The 20,744-nt window shown below is 54.9% G+C and overlaps 8 protein-coding genes across 8 annotated transcripts; 3 read left to right on the top strand and 5 right to left on the bottom strand.

Annotated features, from left to right (window-relative positions):
- Positions 1 to 655: 655 nt before the first annotated feature.
- Positions 656 to 2,649, bottom strand: VTJ04DRAFT_7893 (uncharacterized protein; the record flags this gene model as incomplete). Its single annotated transcript, XM_069366269.1, has 3 exons — positions 656 to 2,412; positions 2,461 to 2,492; positions 2,618 to 2,649. 3 exons carry the CDS (start codon positions 2,647 to 2,649, stop codon positions 656 to 658), a joined length of 1,821 nt encoding a protein of 606 aa, XP_069217221.1.
- A 121-nt stretch (positions 2,650 to 2,770) lies between these two features.
- VTJ04DRAFT_7892 (uncharacterized protein) lies at positions 2,771 to 3,202 on the bottom strand (the record flags this gene model as incomplete). The annotated part of the gene is made up of 1 exon (XM_069366268.1): positions 2,771 to 3,202. One exon carries the CDS (start codon positions 3,200 to 3,202, stop codon positions 2,771 to 2,773), a length of 432 nt encoding a protein of 143 aa, XP_069217220.1.
- A 650-nt stretch (positions 3,203 to 3,852) lies between these two features.
- On the top strand, positions 3,853 to 4,785 carry VTJ04DRAFT_7891 (uncharacterized protein; the record flags this gene model as incomplete). Its single annotated transcript, XM_069366267.1, has 1 exon — positions 3,853 to 4,785. The coding sequence occupies one exon, from the start codon at positions 3,853 to 3,855 to the stop codon at positions 4,783 to 4,785; it is 933 nt and encodes a 310-aa protein (XP_069217219.1).
- A 359-nt stretch (positions 4,786 to 5,144) lies between these two features.
- VTJ04DRAFT_7890 (uncharacterized protein) lies at positions 5,145 to 6,920 on the bottom strand (the record flags this gene model as incomplete). Its single annotated transcript, XM_069366266.1, has 4 exons — positions 5,145 to 5,422; positions 5,791 to 6,324; positions 6,386 to 6,421; positions 6,890 to 6,920. The coding sequence occupies 4 exons, from the start codon at positions 6,918 to 6,920 to the stop codon at positions 5,145 to 5,147; spliced, it is 879 nt and encodes a 292-aa protein (XP_069217218.1).
- Positions 6,921 to 11,203: 4,283 nt separating this feature from the next.
- On the top strand, positions 11,204 to 13,072 carry VTJ04DRAFT_7889 (uncharacterized protein; the record flags this gene model as incomplete). Its single annotated transcript, XM_069366264.1, has 6 exons — positions 11,204 to 11,324; positions 11,401 to 11,585; positions 11,651 to 11,808; positions 11,897 to 12,155; positions 12,228 to 12,568; positions 13,066 to 13,072. 6 exons carry the CDS (start codon positions 11,204 to 11,206, stop codon positions 13,070 to 13,072), a joined length of 1,071 nt encoding a protein of 356 aa, XP_069217217.1.
- A 359-nt stretch (positions 13,073 to 13,431) lies between these two features.
- Positions 13,432 to 14,220, bottom strand: VTJ04DRAFT_7888 (uncharacterized protein; the record flags this gene model as incomplete). The annotated part of the gene is made up of 2 exons (XM_069366263.1): positions 13,432 to 13,821; positions 13,900 to 14,220. The coding sequence occupies 2 exons, from the start codon at positions 14,218 to 14,220 to the stop codon at positions 13,432 to 13,434; spliced, it is 711 nt and encodes a 236-aa protein (XP_069217216.1).
- A 1,966-nt stretch (positions 14,221 to 16,186) lies between these two features.
- Positions 16,187 to 19,184, top strand: VTJ04DRAFT_7887 (uncharacterized protein; the record flags this gene model as incomplete). The annotated part of the gene is made up of 8 exons (XM_069366262.1): positions 16,187 to 16,255; positions 16,319 to 16,538; positions 16,602 to 16,684; positions 16,742 to 17,039; positions 17,093 to 17,181; positions 17,237 to 17,340; positions 17,451 to 17,747; positions 17,807 to 19,184. 8 exons carry the CDS (start codon positions 16,187 to 16,189, stop codon positions 19,182 to 19,184), a joined length of 2,538 nt encoding a protein of 845 aa, XP_069217215.1.
- Positions 19,185 to 19,350: 166 nt separating this feature from the next.
- VTJ04DRAFT_7886 (uncharacterized protein) lies at positions 19,351 to 20,454 on the bottom strand (the record flags this gene model as incomplete). The annotated part of the gene is made up of 1 exon (XM_069366261.1): positions 19,351 to 20,454. The coding sequence occupies one exon, from the start codon at positions 20,452 to 20,454 to the stop codon at positions 19,351 to 19,353; it is 1,104 nt and encodes a 367-aa protein (XP_069217214.1).
- Positions 20,455 to 20,744: the final 290 nt, after the last annotated feature.

Genomic DNA, 20,744 nt, shown 5'->3' with positions numbered 1-20,744 from the left:
GGTAGTGGCAAGAAGACACAGTACAAACCTCCGCCGTGAGTTGCCGATGGTTGACTAACGAACATCAAAAATGTTTGAACCCACGTGAATCCCATATCCTGGCTGATGACGTGCGGCCGGTTCCTTGTAGCCCTAGACCTCCCGTAGACAAGTCCTGATAGGTGGCTTCGTCAAGCCCTGTTCCTGGTCATACATGCATACATTGAGAGACATGAGACGGAGGGATCAGATGATACGTGGCCTAACGGTACTGTACCGTAAGGGTATTTTCGTGTACAACACAAAATTGATGAATCTCGGCAGGATACAATTCTGAACATGAATCTACGGTACCTCTGAAAACTGGACGAGGGCATCCAAGGGAGATTCTCATGGTGGAAGAAAGTTGGCCAGGAAGCGACTCGGGAAGACAACCTGGAACCTGCATGCTAACACGAGAGTCATCAGTCAGAGCTTATGGTGTCTGAAGATTTGCTTGTCTATCTGCGTGGCTAAGGTGTCCGAGAGAAACATAATATGAACCCTGATATGACTACATGAGGCAAGCCAACTTTCGACGAGCAAATCTGGACTCAAAGCTCATGACAGTGGCAACGAAGATGGCATCCGTCGCTTGGCCAGCCATGCGTTCCGACCTCGAGCATGACCCGCTCCATCAACTCAGCTCCAAAGCAGGGAATCGCGACTTTTCTGCACGTCTCCCTCCCCTCCGAACCTGTCTGTCCTCTTCAAAGTCCTCGATGGGGTCACTGCTGTAATTTGGTAGGGCACGGATATCGGCCCGTCCGTCATTCGCCCGTTTCTTCACCCGGGTTCTCCTTCTCTTTGTCAAGGTGATTCCATAACTAGGTTCCTGGATGACTGGGGCTTGTGCCAGATTGGAACGGCTGCCCACAAACAGCTTTGGCTGTGCAAACCGGAATGGCTCCTTCATTGTGCTTTGCTCCCCAGGGCCGGCTTCTGATTGAGCTGGGACCACTGCCATCGATGTTGTCATGGACGGCGGCCCAGACGTCGAATCAGACGTGACTTCATCCTCGATGGCCTCGACCTCAGACAGCGGTGGAAGGACGGCCATCGACATATTTGTGGTTGGCGGCCCAGCTTGTGAATCGGAGGTGACATCGTCCACACTCTGAGTGGCAAGTGTTTCTAGGGCCTCTGGTTCTTGAATAGATACCGAAGAACTGCCGCCACAACCCATATGGGTTACCATGCTCTGGATATCTGTCGAGTCATCGATATGAGGTCGAGATTCCGTCTGCATTGATTCTTCAAAGGATGTCGACTGGACTCCTTCCAGTGACTCGGCTGAAGGCGAGGCTTCAGTGTACTCCGGCGTCTCGGACGCATGGTGTGCAAAGGCCGTGCCGATTGTTGCTGCAGTTGCGGCAACTGACTCGGAAGCCTCGGTCGAATCAGCAAGCTGGCGTGGTCGGTGTAGATTCCTCGCTGCCTCTTGCTTGGCTTCCTCAAACACTTCGTCGCGAATCTCTTCACTCTGTTCTTCTCCGAAGACAAACGCTTTCCATGCCTCCTCTGGATCCTCGTTGTTTGATGTCGGCTCGATCTTCTGTAAAGCCAAGGGGCGGGAAGAGGAAGAGATATCATTGGCTGCGTTGACAAGAGAAGTTACTTGCTCATGAGCATTGGCGCTTCCATCCCCTGTCTGGCCATATCCGGTAGCTTCGAGGCTGGATTGTTCCTCAAAAGAGTTGACAAGAGGTGTTTCCTGAGCCGTCGTTGCGAAGCTAGTATCACTTGGTTCCTCAGGCGAGTGCTTCGTCAAGTCTTCGTGTTGTTTATCACAGGACCCAGACTCGTCAAACTGTTCTAGCCGATGAAGCCTGGCAAGCCACTCCTCGTACTGATTAAAAATCTGAGTGCAGACGCTTGAACTTGGCAGGTCTTCTTGTGTCTCCTTGTCGCTGAGCTGGCGGGGTTCATCAACCATCTCGTCGTCGGATTCCTGGGGCAGATAAGGGATTTCCTCCCTTGGTTGGCAGATTTGGCTGACACCAGGACTGACTCTGTGCTCGAGTGACGCCCGACTTCCTTCGACGGCGACATGGCTGGCAACAGGGCTGGTGGGGAGCCTGAGCCATGCGTACCACCGGCGGTTTTCAACCTCCTCATAGGGTCCTACCAGAGGAACAACTCGCCCAATCTGAGCAATCGCGGTCCCGGTATTCTCGGAATCAAACAAGCGATGATCGTAAAAGAAGCTCGGTACCGGCCGTGCAGAGAGTGGTTGGGAGAGGACTGGGAAAGACTCTCGGATCTGCCCCTCAGGAGTGCTTGAGATGCAGCATGCTCGACCCTCTTCGCCAAACTCACTGGATGGCATACGCATCGGCAGTGAAGACCTCGGGACTGCCCGGTCCAGACGGGTGTTTCCAGCCCGTTCAGGCCCTGCTTGGACGTCAGCGAGGTCCGAAAGGCCCCTAGGATGTGACTTACTTTTGGGGAGTGTCGGAGCGGTAGAACTCAGCCTGTGAGACGAGCTTGTTTGCTTGGTTCGAGCTGAATGGGACTTTGCAATGCTGGAAGTCCCCCCTGGCCGCTTCTCTTGACTTCCGATCTGAATCAACACATCGCGACGACCAAGGTGATATACCGGGGACCGTTTATGATTGGCAGCATCGCCATCGCAAGCAATGGGAAGTGGTCGTTTCTTTCCGTGGTGTGAGCCTGAAACTGGGCTCCGGAATGTGGTTTGCGATGTTTGAGGAGGTTGAGTGGATGCAGGCAGTGATTTGCGGAAGGTCCCCTAGTCCTTCTTGGAGAGCAACTTCTGCCTCATGCGCTCCAGAGCTTCCTCGCTGTACTGAGCCGTAGGATTTGATAGCCCTTGTCCGGCGGCACGCTCTTGAAAGAAGTGGCTAATGGTAGGCAGAGGGACATCCTCGGTTGGTTCAGTCTTGGTTTGTGTCCGCGGTGTTTCTCGCAGCCGAGTGGGCGTCTGCGATGGGCGGCGGCCCGACGAACATGACCTGCTGGATCCATGGAATAGTTGAGAAGACGACGGGCCGGAACGCCTGAAGTAAGGGACAGAAGGAGGGCCATTTTCTTCTGCTGCTTTCTGCTCGGCCTTGCGGGCACGGGCTCGCGCGAAGTACTCTTTCTGTCGCTGGCGAGCTGGGTTGATCTTGCGCAACCGGCCACGGTTGTGGCGGTAGAGGGTGTTTTCAGTCCAGTTCATGTTGGAGGCACCAAGACTGGACCAAGGAAATGTCGAGGTAAAATAAGAGAGGAATCCGAGTAATGGTCTGGCCTGAGCAAGACCTTTGTAGTGTCGAGTTCAGCATGCCCCGGGTTGCCCCTGAAATATTTCCCGAGTGACAAGGACGATGACAGATTGGCACTTGATGGCGGACAAGGGAACAATGATGGAGGGGAAGAAAACAAAGTGAGACTTCAAGTTGTGAAATGGAAGGTTTGAGCTCGATTCCTGAACCTCGATCCAAATTCATCTTTCCCCTGACCGGTCGTTCCTACCTATACCTAGGAGATCTGTTGCTATGATTCAGGGGGTGTTCCTTCTCTGGAACCTAGCCAAGCCCGGGGCGCCTTCCGTTGCCAATCGTTGGGCCCACTTTTCCGGCCCCGCGTCACCCAGCGACCTCGAACCTCCTTCGGCTCTTCCACCGGTGCAAGCACCTCTCTGTCCTGGGAATTGCTTCAATTGTTTCCTCGACCCGGGTCTCTGGTCCCGCCATGCCATCAAGCGCCTGGCCAACGACATTTCGCCTCTTCTCTCGCTCCCTCGCTCGGTCGTGTCTCCGTAAAAGTACCCCTCTCCATCGAACCCAGCCGCTGCCGCCGCCGACTGCACTCCTCTTCCGCCGAGCTATGGCCTCCGCAACCACCCCCTCGCCCGTGCTCAAGCAGCCGGTCAAGATCGCACTGGTCCAACTCGCGTCCGGCGCCGACAAAGCCGCCAACCTAGCCCGCGCCGCCGAGAAGGTCCGCGAAGCCGCCGCCGCGGGCGCAAAGATCGTCGTCCTTCCCGAGTGCTTCAACTCACCCTACGGCTGCGACCACTTCCCGCGCTACGCCGAGTCCCTGCTCCCATCTCCGCCCTCCCCAGAAGACTCCCCTTCCTTCCACGCCCTCGCCGCCATGGCCCGCGACAATGGCGTCTACCTCATCGGCGGCTCCATCCCCGAGAAAGAAACTCCCAAAGACCAACCAGCAGAACCCCGCTACTACAACACCTCCCTCACCTTCTCTCCCACTGGGACTCTGCTCGCAACCCACCGCAAGGTCCACCTCTTCGACATCTCCATCCCCGGGGGCATCACCTTCAAAGAATCCGACGTCCTCTCCCCGGGCTCCAAGCTCACCATCGTCGACCTGCCGCCGTACGGTCTCGTGGGCATCGCCATCTGCTATGACGTGCGCTTCCCCGAGTTGGCCATGATCGCCGCGCGCAAGGGGTGCTTCGCGCTCATCTACCCGGGCGCGTTCAACCTGACTACGGGACCTCTGCACTGGCAGCTCTTGGGCAGGGCGAGGGCGCTGGATAACCAGTGCTATGTGGCTCTGTGCAGCCCGGCGAGGGATATGACAGAAGGAGTGTACCATGCGTGGGGACATAGTTTGGTGGTGGACCCAATGGCCCAGGTGGTGGTCGAGGCTGGGGAGAAGGAGGAGATTGTCTTTGCCGGGCTGGACGGTGAGAAGATTGAAGCCGCACGGCGCGGAATTCCGTTGAGGCATCAGAGGAGGTTTGATGTGTACCCGGATGTGAGTGAAGGGAAGGTGAATTTTGGAGCGGAGTAGGTTCCTCTCTTCTCTCGCAATCACACTGGCATCGCGCCGGGGGATGTCACATCTCTTCCTGTGGCAGGAACTCTGCTTAGAGGTCTCGATGACACATCATATTTCATCCTTTCTCCCTCCAAAGTGTCCAGGCTTCCCTTATCCAGCCCCAGTGGCATTCATTAACGAGGTTTTGGTCGTGGACCGTCGTCTATCTGCGTCATATCTCTGTTCTTCAAAGCAGCCTGGATATCATATTGAGCCACACTAGCTGCACCCCTTTTTCCTGTCTTCGTTCCTCAAATTTTCAGCTTCAGCTTCCTCGGCTGGCAACCCCCCTTTTCAATTCTCATCACTTCGCAACAACCCTTTCCAGCCCCCTATTCCAGCGCCTCCTGGGCAAAGGTGGGGAGGATGAAGGCAGCCTTGTGGATCTCCGAGTTGTAGTACCTGCACAGCTTGCGCTCCTCCTCCTTGCTCCAGGTGCGGAGCGGCACGCGCACGTTGCGGTTGGGGTCCTTGCAGCAGACCATGAAGCCGATCTGGCCCGAAGGGTAAGTTGGGATGGTGGTGTAGGCGTACTCGGCCACAGGGAAGATGGAGGCACAGTCCTTCTTGAGCTTTGTGATGAGCGGCAGGTGCAGCCATTGGTTCTCAGCTGTGTGAACGGGGGTTCCGCGTTAGCCTGAAGGATCTGAACAGATTTAGAGGGGGCGGAATGGGCCAATGGTAATACGGAGACCTGGGTGGAAGGTGAAAATAAAAATGATAATAATAAAGAGATGAAAAAGGTAAATGATGATGACAAAAAAGAATAAAAGTGAAACTAAGGAAAAGGCCACCAGGCCGCAGCAAACGACTGGTGAATGATTTCAAATTGGAAAGCCGAGACAGGACTATCGCTTGGTAGCCTCCTGAGAGAGTTCGTTGATATCATGTCGGGCATGTTTGACTGCCCGGCCCGGAAAATCCAGGCTAATTGTTTCCTCCCAGGTCTCGACTTCCGTCCGAATAAATGAGACATACAACCTTGCGTGGTAATAACACCGCCCTCGCGGAGGGCATCGTGGAGCAGCTGGAAGTAGGGCTTCTGGAACAGGGACTCAGCCGGACCCTCGGGGTCGGACGAGTCAGTGATGATGACGTCGAAGGTGTCCTTGTAGTCGTTGAGGAACTTGAAGCCGTCGCCGATGTGAACCTTAACCTTGGGGTTCTCGAAGCCGGCAGCCATCTTGGGCAGGTACTGCTTGGAGAGGCGGATGACGGCCTCGTCGATGTCGCAGAGGATGGCCTCCTCGACGCACTCGTGCTTGACGACCTCGCGGAGGACACCGCCGTCGCCGCCACCAATGACGAGCACCTTCTTGGGGTTGGGGTGCGAGTTCATGGCCAGGTGGGTGATCATCTCCTGGTACGAGAACTCGTCCCGCTCCGTGCATTGGATGACGTTGTCCAGGACCAGGACATTGCCGTGGTCGGTCGACTCAAAGATCAGGACGTCCTGGTACTTGCTCTTCTCATGGTGCAGCACCTTCTTGACCCGAAGGGTCATGGCCTGGCCTGGATGTGTGTCAGTGAGTGTCGGGAATCAATGACAACAGGGTCGGGTGGCTTTACTCACCAGGCCACATCTCTGAGATCTCACGGAACCAGCCATCTGTGAATCAACCTCAGTGTCAGCGAATGTGTCCCTAATTTTTCGCAACTATATCCAACCCAAGTTTAAGCATCACCAAAATTGATGACGCCACCCGAGCCGACCAATGCCAACATTTAGTCATCAATTGACAAGAACCGGTGCACGGTATGTCCTTGCGCAAGCCGTATACCATTCTGACCACACAGGTGTGCCTAGCTAGGCAGTCCCTGGGCCCGAGTGCCCAAGGCATAACAGCGAGAAGTGACAGCCTCCAAGGGCAATGCGGGCACAGCGCCTCTTTATGCCATGCGTGTCTGTGCGGAGGGGCTAGGCGTAGTCACCTCTGGCAGACACATGGCAGTTGGTGATGGCGGGGCACATATGAGTAGATAGGACCGAGCAAGGTGAGGTGATGTGTAAATCCACCGTCACCAAGCTTGGGGGGATGTGAGATTCGAGGAGGGGCTTCGGTGACGAAAGACATACCCTTGATGGTCTCGTGCGTAATCTCGCCCATTTTGCGGAATTGGTTAGAGCTCGGTCGTCTCAACAAGTCAGCGATACCTGGAACAATGCGAAATGGCTTCGCGAGTAGCAGACGCCTGGTTGAAGAGAAGAGGGCCAATTTGGCGGGTGTGTTTGCGAGGTAAAGGCGGAGTAAATTTTTTTGTGTTTTTTTTACTGCTAACACACAGAGAAAAGTTTCGACCAGGACCCCTCTTCTTGTTTCTTCCAACCTGCGTGATATCCTGATTCTCCATATAAATTTTTGTGGGAACCGTCCGAGGGGAACGTCCCCTCCCGCCGTTTTCCCGCAGTTAACCCTGATGAGCGAATAAAATCCACTTTCATGATTCCTGACTAACAACTCATGTGTAACCCTCACCTCATGGACAAACCCTCAGCGGGAGGCCGATTCCATCCCGGGTGGGGAAGCCCGTGGAAGATGCCGAGCCCGCTCCGGCACGGCTTGACGCGGGTCTGCTTCTGCCAGGCCGATTCAGATGTCTTCGGCCCGGAGTGGGGCCACGAATCAGCCCCGTTGCTGCGGGAGGCTCCGTTGCTTCCAAGTTCTTCGACTTTGTCCAACGCGGGGAAATATCCTGGATGCTGCTCCTGTCCTCCCTTGGTTCCCCGCAAACAGACCGAATACATCTTGCATCCCGAGACCTATTGTTGGCGATTTCTCAGGTCGCATTCAAGCACTACTTACCATGTTACTCAGTCGGGCAAACATAACCGTCACTCAGTTGTTGGGCAATTGGTCTTAGTTGCGGGGATTTTCTCGAAGCGATGGACCGTAAGGACCGCCTGCCTTCCCGGGCGGGCAGCTAGCTATGAGAGTGGATGTGCTGGGTTGAGCGGCGGCGGCGAAGTGACGGGCCCCTCCAGAGGGGGCCCAAGCTCCTCCACATGAACACAACGGAAGAGCACACGCACAGGAACGCCGTCGATCCCGTCGACAGAACGAGGTTGTGGCTTGCGGATGTGGTGCCATGCCAATCCGAAATGCCAGCGGCTTGGGAAAAAGTCGACCAGTTGAGGCTGGCATGAGGTCGGCGTGCCCAGACTTGCGCACGGACGGCTTCTTTGGGGTTGTCCTGTGGCAACTCGCCGAGCAGACCGAGGAGATGTGGATCATGCATGTCGCAATCGGTTTCGGGAGGTTGTTGGTCTACAATACACTACGCTACTCTGTGGTGTAGTGGACCAAGTCTCTGCTAGTGTAGATCCTACATCGTATTGTGAAAAAGAGTCTTGCCGGTCTAGTGGACATATGAGACGGCGTTGTGGACTGGCTGGAAGTCCGGTTTAGCCATGGTCAATTCATAGGTACCTAGGTGCTTCCCAGGCGGCTGGTGCAACCAAAAAATGCCTGAGCAACATGCCCGCATCCAGACCAAATCAAACTGAAGAGATGGGACGCTTGCACAGAGCCACCGGCGGCAGCCAACGTACTTCCAGGGTATAGTAGCTACATATGGTGTATGTAGATGTGTGTGCGGCGTGTGAATATAGCACATTTACATACTGCTCGGCCTGGCGCCCGATGTTTCTGCGCATCGGCGGCGGCAAGTCCCGGTCTCCTGGTGGAAGCCAGCAAGCGTCTCTTCGGCGAAGCTTGCCGGAACTCTTCACCGGCCATGCACACAAGAGTCATAGAAGCGTCCTGGCAAAGCCCGTTTCGATTGTGTAACGGTATAACCGTGTTCTGTTCGGGTGCACTGAGCTCTCGCCTAACGGCTATTCTCTGGGTGAAGCAGGAGGTGAAGTGACTGTCCGCTCAGCGTGGTCTCGAACCACAGTTTTAGGTCTGCTCTTGCGACGTCTCCATTCCTTTCGAGTCTTCAAGACTGGTTACCTACTTAGTAATGCTTTGTGGTTCTTGTTCCCTTGTCTTGCGGACGGAGTCGTGTACGTGCGCATGCATGTGTTGCAGTTCGGGTGACGTTCCCGCATGGCAAACAAAATCCTGCCTTACTCGGACAGCGCGGAGGCTCGGGATTGCTTCAGAAGAGTGCCGCAGCATGTGTAAGCCTCGAACCTACCACGGAGACACCGTTCGCCATCACCTTGCCACCTCTAAACCTGCTCCGGTTGTGTTGTACCGAAGATGTCAGACCAACGCCGCTGAGTGGGCGGCAAAGACATTTTCTGTCAACCACGCGCTTGAGAATTGCGGATAACCAAGAAGGATGTCATCATATCTAGCATGACAGGTCAACACAACATGCAGACTTTGGAGTGGGAAAGTGGGAAAAAAAAGCAACGTTCGCGAGGATATGCATTTCAACCCATCTTTTTCATTTGTTCACAGAGAGCTGTTGCTACTGGATGTGCGTCAATGGGTCTGTGCTCCTCCGGCCTCATCCCCATTGGACTGGGCCCGCCCAGGTGGTTCAGTCTCAGTTCCACGCTAGCTACCAAGTAGCTGGTCAAGCTAAAAGCAATGTTCTGGCGTGGTTTGAAATAGTGGATGGAGTAACTAGGAACTCCGTCGACCGCTGCTAAGAATGGCGAAGAAATTTCAATTTCTCGGAGAATGACGGAACGGAGATAGTTACGCCAGATCGACTATGGAGAAATAGAGTTAACCTTAAGTATCCGCAGTGGTGGGCGTTTGCCGAAGGCGAGCACTGAGTCGGAAAGCCGAAAGAACGTCGACTGAAAATTCAGTGGGGAAGAGAAGAAGCCCTCCAGACAACTCGCAATCTGCCAAAACCCACACTGACGTTGTGTCGATAGACTCCTCCCCTGGCCCACTGTGTCAGCTTTGGACAGCACGTGTCGACAAGTTGGGCAGAAGCAAAGCTCCCAGGGGACCTGGCCCGCCACACCTTGGCCGTAGCAAATCGCATGTCGCTGGGCTGCACACGGCTTCCCGATACAGAGGAAATGGTCGTTGCTGTGGACCTGCGCTAATCGAAGACACTTTTGCGCATCGGGCGATGAAACCCCATCGCTGGCAACTCGGCTGGGCTTGGCTCGCTGCTGTGATCGACCGGGTCGAGTCCAGCGCCGAGCCACTGGCGCACGCGAGATCGACGGAACCTCTGCGGTCGGCGCTGTGGTGGTCGTGGGGTGCAAACCGTGGACTGTCCGTGGGTGGGAGGCAGACAGACAGGCTGAGAGGAGATGAGGGCATTGAGGAATGGCCGTCTCAATACCGTGCTGCTTGTTGGCCGTCTTACATACGCAGCACAGGGCGCCCTGAGCAACGACGGCCTCGGCGATGCGGAGATTGCGGTAGCTGTCCGGGGAAGCAGCCGAGCATCTCTGACAAGGACCGAGGAGGATTTCCTTGGGGCACAGTGCGACGGCAGGATTCGTTCAGGGCGCCGTGGGAGAGGGACACGGAAAAGGCGCCGCAGACCAGGACCACCCCTGTCTCCCGCAGGAGGTTGCAGGTCGCCTAGGATCCATCCCTCCTTAGGGACCGTGTCATGCTCGTGGAGGCGAGAGCCACAATGGCCGGTTGATTAACAAGAGACGGAGGGAATAATAATTATGAGTAGCGAGTAGGCCCGGATCGTGCAACCTTAACCCTTGCGTCGTATCCTCTTGTTGCACCTTTTCGACCTGTCAATTTTTCTTTTCGTCCTGTTCGACTTGTTCGACCTGTTCGACCTGTTTCGTGATCCTCCTGGGGAGTCTTGTCAGTTGAGTCCTGCGCAGGCGTCGGCGAGGTTTCCTGCTGTCTGCTCCCACAAGTGGCAGCCATTCTCTCTGCCGCCTGTATAACACGAGCATCCGTTCAATGTTTCGCTTCACGGGCCGAGTTTGATCCGCATTTAACACCATCCGATCTGGTCTGGCCTCTCGAGCCGTCGCCGAATTCATCCAGCTTCGATAGAAGATCAAGGAGATCCTGAAGATCGGCAACGAACGAACTGTCAAAGGACGGCTAGGCTGTCGTCGATCGACGACCCACATCTGCATCCTTCGGCGTGTCAGCGAACCATCAGCAGAGCATCGGATCTGCAAGACCGATCACCCCCGATTGACAGGAGAGAAGACCAACAAGCCGCCCTAAGGTGGTGTGTATCGTCGCCAAACCCGTGCCCTCCTTCTTGCTGCTGCCCCGCGCCACCTTGGACACCTGCACGCCTTACTGTGTGCGAACTCAAGGCACCTGAACCTCCTGAAACGAGAAACTACGTCAAACATCCCCACGCCCGAACCTTGACGGACATCGTACTTGATTCGACCTCGACTTTTCCCTCGGCCACACACTCCCGTGATTGGATTGTTCGACTTGGATCACACTTCTTCCTGTGTCTCATTTGTGCCGCTGCCACCATGTGCTTTGGGAGCCGAAAGACGGGCGACGACGCGGGCGCTGCCCGGTCCCGCGAGCTGGACAAGCAGATCCGTGCTGACGAGAAGCGGATGGCCAAGGAGGTGAAGCTGCTGCTTCTCGGTGCGTGCCCTTCCTCCTGCCACAACAAAGCATCGGAAGTCCGCCCAGGTTTTGCTAACGATGGGATGATGTGCAGGAGCCGGAGAATCTGGAAAGTCTACCGTCCTCAAGCAGATGAAGCTCATCTATGCCCAGGGATTCAGCAAGAACGAGAAGATGGAGTGGAAGCCGGTGGTGTTTACGAATATTATCCAATCTTTCCGGGCCATCTACGACGCTATGAACGAGATGGGAATCAAATTCGAGAACCCCGAGAACGAGGCAAGTCTCAGGCTTGACGCCCCTCTTCAGCAATGTTGGGTGCTAACTGAGGCGGTTCCCTGCAGAAAAACATGGCCCAAATTCTTGTCGACTATGAGATGACCGCGGCCGAGCCGTTACCAGAAGAATACCTGATGCCAGTCAAGAAGCTCTGGGTTGACCAGGGCGTGAGGCAAGCAATGGAGAGGGGAAATGAATATGCGTTACACGACAACCTCGCATAGTGAGTATCAGCCAGTGACTAGGGCAGCATCTCTGCCGTCCACTCTCCACAATGGCAACAGCTGACGGGATGGGAATCACGAAAACAGCTTCTGCAATGACCTCGAGCGCCTCTGGGATAAGAATTACGTACCAACAGATCAAGACCTTTTGCGGTCCAGGCTAAGGACAACCGGCATCACCGAGACCATCTTCGACCTCGGCCAACTCACATACCGCATGTTCGATGTCGGGGGCCAGAGGTCAGAACGCAAGAAATGGATCCATTGCTTCGAGAACGTCAATTGCCTTTTGTTCCTGGTGGCTATCTCGGGCTACGACCAATGTTTGGTGGAAGACAAGGATGGCGTGCGTAACTCCTCCCACTACAATCAGGAGACACTCGAGTTGGAGGACTGACATGATGCCTGATGCCCACAGAACCAAATGCAAGAAGCACTGATGCTCTGGGAGTCGATCGCCAACTCGCACTGGTTCACCAAGTCGGCGCTCATCCTCTTCCTCAACAAGATCGACCTCTTCAAGGAGAAGCTTCCCAAGAGCCCGCTATCAAACCACGGCTTCACAGACTACCACGGTCCGCCGGACGACTGGAAGAAGGCGGCCGACTATTTCATGCAAAAGTTCCGGGCCCTTAACCGCAACCCGGACAAGGAGATCTACGGCCACCTCACCAACGCCACCGACACCAACCTCCTCAAAGTCACCATGGGCATTGTCCAGGATATGATCATTCAGAGGAACCTCAAGCAACTAATTTTGTAAGACTCGCCCCAGCCCCCACCATGCGCATGCGTGCGATGGGTTTGTTTTAGTATCTTGTTGTCACCTTGCATCTTGCGTTTCGGTTTAAGAGGGAGAGGAGTGTTCTACGGTCTTGGGTTGTTGGTTTCTGGGTCAGGGTCAGGAAAAATGCGGGAGAGAGACCACGTTGCGTGTCGGGTGACTGTAACACCCAAGGCACCTCGGTATTTGTTTTGTCGTGGACTGGGCCAGACGAGATTGCTGCCAGCCTGGTGATCGTCAAGCGTCACCGCGCCATGAGATGCATCATCTCCTGGCTTTAGCTGTGTGGTCGCAGGAGGCGGCCGCCCAGCCCCACGTTGTTGTTTTCTTCTCGTTTATCATTTCCCTTTTCCTTCCTGTTTGGTCTTTGGCTTTTGATATGATACCACCTCACGAAGACATCCTTGTTTTTCATGTCATGCCTGCATGGGAATGGCGCATCGAATCCTAACCTCTTGTGATTTGTTGATAGGGTTTAACGTCAATTTTTCTTTCTTGCCGTCAACTACCTCAACAAGCGTCAACGCATCGCACACTCCTCGCCGCGTTTCTTGCTGCCTTCCGGCGTCTGCGACACCCAAGATTCGCCAATCCTACGTTATCAACGAACTTTTTTCTGGGCAGTCATCCGGAACCCTACCCGCGGCTCCCCGGCCGAACCCCCTGCATACCACCCGCCCCTGACTGCGCCCAGCCCGCGGGGTGCGAGAAGACCGATTTTACAATTTTTTTTTTTTTCGGCAGATTTCACTTCGATTTCTTGGTTCGTTGCTACTGTATTATTACCGTTTGATTCTTCGTCTTCAGCTTCCTCAGCAGCGCCCTGGTGCGCTACACATCACTTGAGTTGTGCTGTTGGTTTTGGAGAGGTTGTCTCTTTCACACTATTTCGGATGCATCGTCGGTAGCATCTCACAGAGACGTCACCACCGGCAAACGGCACGGCGCGCCACCGCGGGGGCGGATCACGGAACGCAGCCCCTCTTTTACCTGGAAGCGCGGGGGGACGGGGAGCCTGACAGATGCGCAAGACTCCCGCACATCCCGATACACTACACAATGCCTCTCTGGGCTTCGTGTAAGTCGGATCCACGGAACAAGCCGAGCGCGTTCCTGTCATCCTTCGCCCTGCGAGCTCACCCGCCAGGCGGAATGACAAAAGGAGGTCATTTCCTGCTCCGTATTTGCGGATCTCAGCATCCCGATTGTCGGGTCGAGGACGAATCTCCTTGGGAACGCGGGTTTCTCACTCAGCGACAATCGCGGACAGCAGCAGGAGACAGGAGACAGGGATCTACCAGAAAACCGCGATCCGAGTGAGTGATGGGCTGACAACGGCGATGGTGTTGCATGGAGGACGGCCAGTGAGAAGAGGTGAGGAAGCTATGATTGAACGATGGACGCAGGGAAGAGGAGAGGAGAGAAAAGAAGCAAAGTGCAGGCTGCATGGCGCCGCGAGGACGCGGAAGTTCTTATGTATGGCGGCCTTGGATACAGATATACTGCTAGCGGGTTGGATAGCTTTATCCCTCGCTGCAGCCCCCTGCACTGGCCCAAAGGCTGAGCTGCATGTTTCACTGTCGATGTTTCTCTGGGGATGGCAGATCGAAATGTGATATTTCAGCATAGTGTCATGTGTGGTGGGCCTAGAACCGCTTCTTCTACCAGCTAGCCATGTTTCATCAGATCATCGTTCGGGTCTGTGTCGGTGTCTGGTGATCTCTTTTCCCATACGGAGCAGGATCTACCACATGTTTCTTTTTCCATGATCTTTCTCATGCCAGGACCACTGGTTTGCTGTCATGTTTGTATGTACTACTGTATACAGCACGGAGAGAGAGGGAGATAAGACGTGGATCGAGTTCACTTGTTCACAATGCTCTGTCCTACCCAAGTACGATTGAAAGTTGCAATGGGTGTTTTCTGTTCGCTGCGCTTCAACGGACTTCCGTCCGCTGGCGAACCGTTGTTCTCCAGCGTGGGGGCTCGGAAATTGGACCGTGATCGGCACGGCTCGCGACCGGCCGAACCCCCCTGGTCGCTGTGAAACACAATCCCAGAAGGTAGGTGGTGCAGTTTTCTTGCTTCTTCTGACCTTCGGCCGGCCCGCGATGTGCCCGTTGAACCAACAAACGCGACATTCCCCGGCGATGGAAGCTCACCGGGAACCGGGACTGCAGGCCGAATTGCCCATTCTCTCTGGCCGTTGTTGGAAAAAGGAAACTTCCTCTTTGCGCTGTGGGCTAAACAACTCCCTGACTTCTTCCCGAGCCCGGAACAGATTGTTGACCAGCCGTTCACTAGCCATTTGGTGGTCACGAAATTTGTGTCTCTTTTCTTCATCAATAGTCGCACATCAGGGACAGTAGCGTCAGGCCCAAGACCATTAATCTGGTGATGTCCCCCCTTATGGCCTGCATTGCGTGGGGGATCTCTGCAGAGGGCAGATGTGAAGGAAAGCTCTGGCCATTCCCCGACACCAAGGAATTGGATTCTGCTGTCCTCTCTCTCCCACATCTTCTTCCTTTGATCTGGAAACCACGCGGGATAAGTCAGGTACGGAGATGATATGCTTGCAGAGCACCAACGATCTTGACCAAACCCAGAGTCGCAAAGAAGGTTAGAGAACGAGTCTGGACTATACCACATGCAATATATCGACCAAGGCCAGCAGGCCCGGAGGTGAAAGATGATGAATACTTGACACACGAAAGAGAGAAAAAAAACAATGAAGAAAATATTTATTTATTTATTTATTTATTTCTCCTACTCCGCTATGCCCTTGGTCAGGGCTCGCCGGTCCTTCTGAAGAAAATATAAAAGAAAAATAAAAGGAAAAAAAATAAAAGGAAAACAAAAGGAGAAATAAAAGAAAAATAAGAAAAAAAAAACAAAAACAAGAGAAATTGTGTGAAATAAAAAAGCTAAGTACATTCACCTTTCACGGCACGTGGTCGGTGGCTTGAAGATGGTTGTCGTGGGCTGGTCTGGCGTTCGACTGGCACCTCCCACGGCAACGGGCCGGTGCGGCTGACAAGAGATCGTGTTGAACAGTGCAAAGCAATATTGAATGAAAATTTATGCAGATGCTGATAGTGGTTTCCATCAAGTCAACAACGGAACCTTCGCTAGGAACTAGGCCGTCTGTACGCACACCTCTTCTGTCTTCCCTGCGTCTCTATAAAATTAATCTTTTTGAGCGCAATCTCTGTATGTTGTGGAGAGGCTCGGTGTATGCACTGTGTAGCGTCACTACCATTACCCTTCGCGTTGCCTGGTTGGCTGGCTCAAGTAAACAAAGCCCCTCGTATTGGCTTTGCAGTATGAGGCATCCTTCCCTAGAACATTCGATGTTTATGACTTCCTTGGTATATATACACTCACCTTGCCTGAGGTCGACGTGGACCTGCTGTTGCTGAGCCCTCTTACCTGCATTAACACCAGTGGTCTCAGAAACAACCAACATTCTCTCACTCGCTTTGCCAAACTTGCATCACCAGTTGCTCGGGGACAAATCATCTCGTCCTACATATCAACAATCCTGCCATACAGCCGCCCTGTGACCTTCAAGCAGCAACTACCCGCAACTCACAATGTCGGACAAGGACCACGCAAACGCCGCCTCGAAGCCCCTGGTCAAAGATACCAGGGCACAAGCAGCTGTAACCGACGCCATCACTACGGCTGCAGCGTCCAGTGCAGCAAAGAGCAGTTGACAATCAAAGTTGACCCAGCGCTTCCCCTTCCTCAAGACCAAGCGCGGCATTGCCATCGTCGTGCTCGTCATCTTCATCATCATCGGTGGTGGTTTGGCAGGTCTGGCAGCGCTGCGCAAAGGTGATGATGGAACGGGGTCGTCGTTTGGGTCCAACGGTGTGGGGGATGGGGATGTCATTACAGATGATAGCTACTTTTATGGGTTATCACCGCCGGTGTATCCTTCTCGTAAGTCATGGCTGAGTCTTTCGGTTTGGCTGCTTGGAGCAGGGACTGACGTGTTGCGGATAGCAAACATGACAACTGAAGGGAGATGGTCATCGGCGCTGGAGAAGGCGAGAAAACTGGTCGCCAACATGACTCTTGAGGAGAAGGTATGCCGTGGTGATGCTGAGGTAACTTTGTTAGATGATACTGACCGCCATACATAGGTCAGCTTGACCGGTGGCGTCGGCTCCAACACAAGCTGCTCCGGTTTCATCCCGGCCATCACCCGCCTCGGGTTCACGGGCATGTGTCTGAGCGATGCCGGCAACGGCCTCCGCGGCACCGACTTTGTTAGCGTCTGGCCGAGCGGCATTCATGTCGGCGCCAGCTGGAACAAGGTGCTCACTCGCCAGCGGGGGCTGGGCATGGGCGGCGAGTTCAGGACCAAGGGAGTGAACGTGCTGCTCGGTCCCGTCGTGGGCCCGGCTGGTCGTGTCGTTTTGAATGGCAGGAACTGGGAGGGTATGAGCCCACCGAAATGTTGGAGAGCTCCGCATGGTAACTAACGAATACAGGCTTCTCGAGCGATCCGTATTTGTCTGGCGCGCTCGTGTACGAGACTGTGTCGGCGGTGCAAAGCGTTGGTGTCATCACAAGCACAAAGGTGAGAAGACGCATATATTGCAACGGCGTTCTGGTCCTGTGCTGATTTGCAATAGCACTATATCGGGAACGAGCAGGAAACAAACCGCATGCCGTCTGGAGACGTCGAGGCTTTGTCGTCCAATATCGATGACCGGACAATGCACGAGTTTTATCTTTGGTGAGTTGTCTTCCCCTTCTTTTCTTCACCCATTGCTCTTTGTATTTTTCTTTTCTTTCCCCCAAAATCTACCTATTTTTCTCATGTGTCTGTTCTGACACACCCGCCAGGCCCTTCCAAGACGCGGTGCATGCCGGCAGCAGCAATATCATGTGTTCGTATCAGCGCCTCAACAATTCATATGGCTGCCACAACAGCAAAGCGCTCAATGGTCTCCTCAAAACAGAGCTCGGCTTTCAGGGCTGGGTGGTCAGTGACTGGGGAGCTCTGCACACTGGAGCTGCTGCTGTTCTGGCAGGTCTTGATGTTGTGATGCCGAGTGGTACTGAGTTCTGGGATTCGCACCTCATCGACGCGGTTCGGAATGGTACCGTTCCAGAAGAACGCATCGACGATATGGTCCTGAGGTGAGTCCAACAGTCCTATGCACTCCTTTGCGATTGATGTAGAGCTGACAGTGTGATAGAATCCTTTCTTCATGGTATCTGCTCGGCCAAGACGACGGGTTTCCTCAACCAGGCGTCGGAATGCCCCGTGATATCACCAAACCCCACATCATTGTTGATGCGAGAAACTCAAGCTTCCGGTCGACGTTACTCGATGGTGCCGTGGAAGGCCACGTTCTTGTCAAGAACATTCGAAATGCTCTGCCCTTGAAGGAACCAAAAATGCTCTCCTTGTTTGGGTACTCGGCGAAGAACCCTGACCACAACAATCCGGCCCCAGGCCTTGGGCCCTGGCTCTGGGGAAGTGAGTCGTTCAATTACACCGAATTCTCCGGTCGCTTCTTTGGTTGGACAGGGGATTACACCAGCACTCCTATCGCCTTCAATGGGACGCTCTATTCAGGAGGCGGGTCGGGTGCCACTTCTCAGTCTACAGTTGTCGCACCCTACGACGCGTTCTTGCAGCAGGCATACGACGACGGCACCGCGCTCTTCTGGGATTTTGTCAGTGGAACACCGTTCGTCGCCTCTGCGTCTGATGCCTGCCTCGTCTTCGGGAACGCCTATGCCACCGAAGCAGCCGATCGTCCGGGCCTGAGTGACGAGTACACCGACAACCTCATCCGACATGTGGCCAACAGCTGCAACAACACTATCGTAATCTTCCACAATGCCGGGATTCGCCTTGTCGATGGGTTCGTCGACCATCCCAACGTCACAGCCATTTTGTTCGCCCACCTCCCGGGCGAGGCATCAGGCAAGGCGCTTGTTGACATCCTTTACGGCCGCACCAACCCGTCAGGAAAGTTGCCGTATACCGTTGCGCGAAACGAGTCGGACTATCCCGTCCTCGGCCCCGACGTAGCTGGCCTAGGCTCACGGTTCTCGCGTTTCCCGCAGAGCAACTTCACCGAGGGCGTGTTTATCGACTACCGCCACTTCGACGCGCACAACATCACCCCGCGGTATCCCTTCGGTTTCGGGTTGAGCTATACGACATTTGAGTACAGCAACCTTGCCGTGAAGAAAGCTGACGGGCAGAACTTTGACGAATACCCCTCAGGTGCCATCATCGAGGGCGGGCAAGAAGACCTCTGGGATGTTCTTGTCGAAGTGACGGCCGACGTGGCTAATACGGGCGCTGTGGACGGCGCTGAGGTGGCGCAGCTGTACTTGGGTATTCCGGCCGAGGGCGCGCCAGTGAGGCAGCTCAGGGGGTTTGAGAAGCCATTCTTGAAGGCGAAGGACAAGGTGACAGTGAAGTTTGAGCTGACAAGGAGGGATTTGAGTGTTTGGGATGTGGTAGCTCAGAAATGGAGACTCGTCAGGGGGGAGTATAAGATTGAGGTTGGAGGAAGTAGTCGGGATCTGCCTCTCGTTGGGAAGGTGACGATTTAGTAATGGGTATCCAGTTATATTAGTTATGACTCGAACGTTAATGATGTATTGGACAAGTACACAGACTATGAGCTCCAGTTAATATGTATCTACCAGCTACGATCCTTGATTTATTTTGACGATATATACATGCCTCATGGGATAAATCTTCACATAGCCTGATGCTTTAAGCCCTCCATCCCAGGCTCCGCCTCTTGGGTTGTTCCTCTGCCTCGGCAATCAAACTCTTGAAGGTCTCAATAATGCCGTCATAAGCCGGGTGTTTCGAGAAGTCCTCGAACCACAACAGGGACGCTCCATTGTTCGGGAACACATGCGGGACCCAGCTGAAGGGATCGTAAAAGTCCCAGAGAGTAATTCCCACGCAAGCCTTCACCTTCACGCACGCCGTCACCACCTTTTGGTAGCATTCCTTCTGCCACTGCAGTTTCTGCTCGTCCACGGGAAGCTTAATGCGCACGTCGAGCTCCGTGAAGGCGACCTCGTCGACAAGTTCCGCATATGCCTCACTTGTGGCAATGAGGTCCTCGGCACTCGGGTGGTTGTCGGCATGGAGATGCGCCTGCATACCGACGCCATCCACACGCAGCCCGGCATCCTTCAGCATCTTCACAAGCCTCAGGGCACCAGCCGTCTTCGGGGAGGTTGGCCGCTCGATGCCGTAGTCGTTGTAGTACAGCTTCGCGTCAGGGTCTGCGGCCGCCGCGGCCCGGAAAGCCAGGCGGAGATACTCCTCCCCCAGCACCCGGTAGAAAATGGACTGGCGATAGGACCCGTCCTCGTCTAGCGCCTCATTGACAACATCCCACGCATGGCATCTTCCACGGTAGTAGCCCGCGACGGCGCGGATGTGACGCTCAATGGCGTCAGCCAGGGCGGGCGCGGTCCAGTTGGTCTCCTCAACCCAGGGAGCGAGCTGGCTGTGCCAGACGAGGGCGTGGCACCGAAGGAGCTTGCCCTGCGACGCCGCCAGGTCGGCGACGTAGTCGCCCTCGGTGAAGTTGAAGAGGCGCGGGGCAGGCTCGGTGAAGAGCCACTTCTGCCCGTTGGTCGGCGTGGTTTGCCCGAACTCGTCGTTGTCGGCCAGGATGGCGTCGTACTGCGGATAGGACTCCGGGTAGGGGGCGCGCTCACGCTGGTGAGGAGTGTCGGTGGCCGCGCCGAAGTAGCGGAGACCCGCCTGGACAGCGAGTTTGTGAAGCTGCGCCGTCGCGGGGGTGGCCAGCAAGAGGAGGGCAGTCGCGGCAGCGACGGAGGACGGAGCTCTCATGATGGCGGCGAATCTAGTCAATGGCGCCGTGGCTGGTAACAGGATGCCGGCAAAGCACACGAATTCTCAGAAGTAGCCGCCTTTCCCCTATAAGAGAGCCGTCAAGATGCTTCATCTTGGAAAGTTACCATCTCGCGGCGTGTCCCTCGCTTTTGATGTCCCTCCCCCTGGCACCACCGCCGCGGGCACGGGACGAGACCGTCCACCGAGTCCATTCGAGCAATTTAACCAAAGCACTCTGGTCCCCTGTTAACCATGGTGTTGTAGCGATCAACAACCGGCCTCGGCGC

This window comes from Mycothermus thermophilus (genome assembly GCF_041956435.1).
Source record: "Mycothermus thermophilus strain CBS 625.91 unplaced genomic scaffold VTJ04scaffold_5, whole genome shotgun sequence".
NCBI classification, from domain to species: Eukaryota; Fungi; Ascomycota; class Sordariomycetes; order Sordariales; family Chaetomiaceae; genus Mycothermus; species Mycothermus thermophilus.
The sequence above is the reverse complement of the archived record's forward strand: the minus strand, read 5'-3'. Positions and strand labels throughout refer to the sequence as shown.